The sequence below is a fragment of the Rhinoderma darwinii genome, chromosome 2 (assembly GCF_050947455.1).
Source record: "Rhinoderma darwinii isolate aRhiDar2 chromosome 2, aRhiDar2.hap1, whole genome shotgun sequence".
Taxonomy (NCBI): Eukaryota; Metazoa; Chordata; class Amphibia; order Anura; family Rhinodermatidae; genus Rhinoderma; species Rhinoderma darwinii.
In genome coordinates, this window is record NC_134688.1 from 113,357,669 (window position 1) to 113,363,668 (window position 6,000).

Consider the following 6,000-nt stretch of genomic DNA (forward strand, 5'->3'; position numbering starts at 1 on the left):
GTATGTGACATTTTTTGAGCAGTCATTCCTCTGCAGGCTTTATGTCTAATTCTCAATTTTCTTAATGCACTAGTGGGTGGAGTCGAACTGTTATCCTGTTTTCTATACAATGCACACATAAGAAGATAACATCCCGCTCCTCAATCTCTAGTACACCCACAGAAAGAGCAGCAGCATGGAGGACATCATATAGCAGTAATGAGAAGTGTAGATGTGAATTCAGCACTTCTAGATATTATTAGAAGCTGCAGCAGCGTCTGGCTCTCTCTCACTCTGCTCCCTCCCCTCTCCATAGACTTCTATGGGCAGCATTTAACCTGATCCCTCAGTGAGCTGATAATCTGTCTTGTGAACTGAGATTGAATAGTCAGTGCAGAAGGCAAGGGGGAGAAAAGCCTGATAACTGTTGATAGAGGCATTTTTCTCTAATAAAATATATTACAAAGTGTAATGGATTTTCCAGACACAGGTTCTGTGTCGATGCCCGGGGTTAATCAGCCTTCATCAGCTCCAAGGTCTGCTAGAGTGACGCGATCTGTTACCACTCAGCCTCGCAGGCTGAGGAGAGGGAGAACCTATCACAGCCTGGCCTGACGGTTCTGCTCCCGCCCTTGGTCTATTTATACCCTCACTTGCAGTTGTTCCTTGCCTGTGATTGTCTTGTTTCCTGGCTCTGCGATTCCTGCTATTTACATTATTGATTGCTGTTACTTTTTGACCCTGGCTTGACTGACTCTTCTCCTGCTCTGATTTTGTTACTACGTACTCTCCTGGTTTGACTCGGCTCGTTCACCACTCCTCTTGCTCACGGTGTTCCGTGGGCAACTGCCCCTACTTCCCCCTTTGCTTCTGTGTGCCCTTGTCTTGTGTTGTCTATCTTTCACTTATTGAGCGTAGCGACCGACGCCCAGTTGTACGCTGTCACTTAGGACGGGCTGTGCAAGTAGGCAGGGACTGAGTTGCGGGTAGATTAGGGCTCACCTGTCCGTCTCCCTACCCCAATTCGTTACACAAAGTTTCTCATATTCGCTTGTACTATTGATTTATGCAAAGTTTGTTGAAAAGTTAGTGATCATTTAAGGCCGGCCCAGAACACATTTCAACAGCAACTTGCCACTTTATCTTTAAAGGGATTTTTTTATAATCTCATACAGTCGTTTCACAAGGCACCAAAAATTCTTTAATTTTTGAATATGTAATCCATGAGATTGTGGGATGTCTGTACATTTTGTGTCTTTTATGGCACTGCAAGCATTCACACTGTAGCCTTTTCTGACAACAGGTTTTTGTTGTATGAATGTATTAAGCTATACAATAACAAGCCATTATAGTTCATGTGCTTTTGAAAAAGGCCAATAATATGTAAATGTGTAAATAGTCTATATTGTCAATGTTGCTCAATAGATACTCACAGTGTAGGTGGAAACTTGTGATAGGCGCAACTGCTACACCACAAACAAACGGCTCTTCAGGCAGTGATAGCAGCTTGAGGGCCAAAAACCCGCCATAAGCCTAAAAAACAAAGATTCATTCATTCATTCATTCAATTTGCCTTTTGTTTATACATTTTAATTCTGATGATCATACAATCAGACAATTTTTAGGCTTTATTCACGCTGGTTTACTACATACTTACTACAGTTATTCTCACTTCCATTGTTGTTATCGAAATGATAATAGAACCCAGAAGAGAATAATTTCCCAAGTTATTCTTTTTAATAAAGATTCTTTCTACTCTAAGTTTCCTATGGACATTCGTCTAACTTTTATTCCCCCATGTGCCGTATGCCAATTAGGTGGGTGTGTGGTCCAACCAGTGGCGGATTAAGTAGAACATATGCCCTGGGCTGTTACTCAAACTTGGGCCCCCCTTCTCCACCGCCACCCTGCCGCGTCGTAACTATTGCTAACACTACCTTTTTGCGCAAGCATTAACAAATGGGTGTTACGATTTCCTTTTCACAGGGCTGTGTCCCTACATACTGACAGTATCACACTGTGTAGGGACACATCCTCCTGACAAGGGGAATGGTAACACCAGTCCTGGACAGCACAAAGACTTTATGTGGAATACAAGGATTTCCTATAATAAACATGTCAGGAGAGGGGACAGAGTCTCTACAAATCCAGTGACTCACAGGTGACGAGGTCTCAGATGCTAGTCGTTTTTTTCCCTCTTTTCTTCTCCATCCGGTCCAGAGCTCATGACGACTTCTCCCGGCCATGACCCATTCCTGCAGCCCCTAAATATATCACCATGCACTGCGCCCCTGAATATAATTGTGTCACACACTGTAAAGTAAAGCACCACATACATAGTGCCCCCTGTACATAGTGCCAACCCCCCATGTAGATAGCGCCACACCCCCCCTCGGTGATGGCGCCACACACACACCTGTAGATCGCGCCAAACCCCATGTAGATAGCGCTACACACCCCTGTAGATAGTGCTACACACACCCCTGTAGATAGTGCGACACACACCTGTAGATCGCGCCACACCCCCTTGTAGATAATGCCACACACACACCTGTTGATAGCGCCACACACACAACCTCCTGTAGATAGCGCCACACACACACCCCTGTAGATAGCGCCACACACAGCCCCCTGTAGATAGCGCCACACACAGCCCCCTGTAGATAGCGCCACACACAGCCCCCTATAGATAGAGCCACACAGCGCTCCCACACTTGTATATAGTGCCAGGCAGCGCTCCCCCCTTGTATATACTGCCACACAGCGCTCCCCCCTTGTATATAGTGCTACACACTGCTGCGTTCCTTATATATAGTGCCACACAGCGCTCCCCTCTTGTATATAGTGCTACACTGCAGCCCTGGGATGACATTTTATCCCATATGACTGCTGCAGTCTGAGATTGGCTGCAGCGGTGCCCGGACGAAGAAACTGAATTCTGGGCAAGTATAAGATTTTTATTTTTTCTAAACTGCGTTTTTACATAACAACTGTTATCTGTTGCGGGTTTACCTCCCCATTGAATTAAATGGGGGAAAACCCGATACAAATGAGCAGCGTTTACGCAAATACAATTGACATGCTGTGGAATTAAAAAAACGCACCGCAGGTCAATTTTTGAGAAGTTTTTTTTCCACTTATCATTTGCGCAGCGTGTGGATGAGAATTGTTCACATCTAATCTACTCTGCTGCTACTGTATTAGGGCTTGTTCACACTTATCGGAATTGCTGTGTATTTTCCGCCTGTAAAATATGCAGAATACAGTAGCAGCAAAGTGAGTGAGATTTAACAAATCTCATCCAGACGCTGTGTAAAATTTCAGACCAGAAATGTTGTCCTGCTGTGCGTATTTTTTGTGCCGCAGCATGTAAATTTCCGCTGTGGATAGTGGACTGAATTGCTGCGTTTTTCAGATTAGACGTCACCATCCCCAAACATTGATAAAAACGCAGCAAAATACGCACCATTTTCTGCAGCAAAAACAAAGGAAATTGTGCTTTTTTTCTGCAGCGGAATTGCTGCAGAAATATATATGTATTATACACACACACACACACACACACACACACACACACACACACACACACACACACACACTATATATATATATATATATATGACAACATGTAGAAAAGAAGACGGCACGGCACTCACCATTTGCAAAAGGTTTCTCTTTATTCCAAGATTGAGGCAGGCAACACGGGATTCAAAAGGCAACAGAGCCAACTATTTCACGTCCTTCAGACGCTTTATCAAGGCATACACATACCTACATTCTATATATATATATATATATATATATATATATATATATATATACACACATATACACATACATTCACTATATATATGTACATTTGTATATATGTGTAAATATATATATATATATATATATATATATATATACACACACACACACACACACACATACCTACACTCTATATATATATATATATAATATATACACACACATACATACACTATATATACACTCATACATACATTATATATATATATATATAATTTGTCCAATAAGAGACAGCACTCCAATTTGTGATAGGAAAAAATGGCTTTTTATTAGCCCCTGTGCGACGTTTCGGCTCTTTACATGGAGCCTTTCTCAAGCATACAAACAGTGTAAAAGCATGTGCTATATATGGAGTCCACACAACTGGTCTCATTAGGCAAGTGATTTAACATAAAACATAAATAAGTACAAAGATACAGTCATGTTGCATCAGTAAAAGTTATAAAATACAAAGAAGTGCCATTGTGTATATATGATGGTCCTCAGATCAATCCGGGCCATCCAGTTTACAGCAGAAAAATGCTAATTAGTGAACAACTTTAAAAAAAAGTGCAGGTGCACATCATATAACAAATTAAAAACATGAGCCTTGTGTTTACCTTGGATCCATGTGTTCGGGTTGTAGTTCCGGCGCCTGAAAAGTGGGGTGGCGACTATCTATGACAGAGTAGTCTCTTGCTACAGCGCACTTTTGTGCATGCGCAGTACCACTATGAGGCAGGCGGCGGCCATCTTAGTACAGCATACAAGGCCAACAGCGGCCATGTTTGTATAATCTTATTGTCAAAATGAAAACTTTATTCTAGGAACCGTGCACACAGTCGGTTGCGTCCTTAGAAGATACCAAAAAAAAATGCAATTTAATGGAGATGACAGGGAATACACCCAGTCACCAATCATAACTGCACTGTGAGATATAGACTAATAACTTTAAGAGTCAAAAATATGTTGCGTTGAAGATGCGCATATGAATGAGAGCAGTCTCTATCAACTGCTCTCATTCATATGCGCATCTTCAACGCAACATATTTTTGACTCTTAAAGTTATTAGTCTATATCTCACAGTGCAGTTATGATTGGTGACTGGGTGTATTCCCTGTCATCTCCATTAAATTGCATTTTTTTTTGGTATCTTCTAAGTTCCCTTTATGCTGTACATGGACGCAACCGACTGTGTGCACGGTTCCTAGAATAAAGTTTTCATTTTGACAATAAGATTATACAAACATGGCCGCTGTTGGCCTTGTATGCTGTACTAAGATGGCCGCCGCCTGCTTCATAGTGGTACTGCGCATGCACAAAAGTGCGCTGTAGCAAGAGACTACTCTGTCATAGATAGTCGCCACCCCACTTTTCAGGCGCCGGAACTACAACCCGAAAACATGGATCCGAGGTAAACACAAGGCTCATGTTTTTAATTTGTTATATGATGTGCACCTGCACTTTTTTTTAAAGTTGTTCACTAATTAGCATTTTTCTGCTGTAAACTGGATGGCCCGGATTGATCTGAGGACCATCATATATACACAATGGCACTTCTTTGTATTTTATAACTTTTACTGATGCAACATGACTGTATCTTTGTACTTATTTATGTTTTATGTTAAATCACTTGCCTAATGAGACCAGTTGTGTGGACTCCATATATAGCACATGCTTTTACACTGTTTGTATGCTTGAGAGGCTCCATGTAAAGAGCCGAAACGTCGCACAGGGGCTAATAAAAAACCGTTTTTTCCTATCACAAATTGGAGTGCTGTCTCTTATTGGACAAATATTGAGGATCTGGGAGCAGTGATCGGGCTCCTGGGACGTGCACCCACCTATATTCCTGACTGGTGCTGCTGGATGGTGGACATTCTATATATATATATATATATATATATATATATATATATATGTATATATATATACAGGGTGGGCCATTTATATGGATACACCTAAATAAAATGGGAATGGTTGGTGATATTAACTTCCTGTTTGTGGCACATTAGTATATGGGAGGGGGGAAACTTTTCAAGCTGGGTGTTGACCATGGCGGCAATTTTGAAGTCGGCCATTTTGTATCCAACTTTAGTTTTTTCAATGGGAAGAGGGTCATGTGACACATCAAACTTATCGAGAATTTCACAAGAAAAACAATGGTGTGCTTGGTTTTAACGTTACTTTATTCTTTATACTTTAATTTGCTGAGGTAATCGGGAGAAATTT

General features: G+C 41.5%; 1 protein-coding gene across 1 annotated transcript in view; it reads right to left on the bottom strand.

Annotated features, from left to right (window-relative positions):
- The window catches only part of LOC142740777 (inactive dipeptidyl peptidase 10-like), a 172,615-nt gene that overhangs the window by 15,883 nt on the left and 150,732 nt on the right, over nucleotides 1-6,000 (bottom strand). The window contains exon 22 of the mRNA XM_075850199.1: nucleotides 1,413-1,512. Coding sequence (XP_075706314.1) covers nucleotides 1,413-1,512 — 100 coding nt within the window. The remainder of the gene's footprint in view (nucleotides 1-1,412; nucleotides 1,513-6,000) is intronic.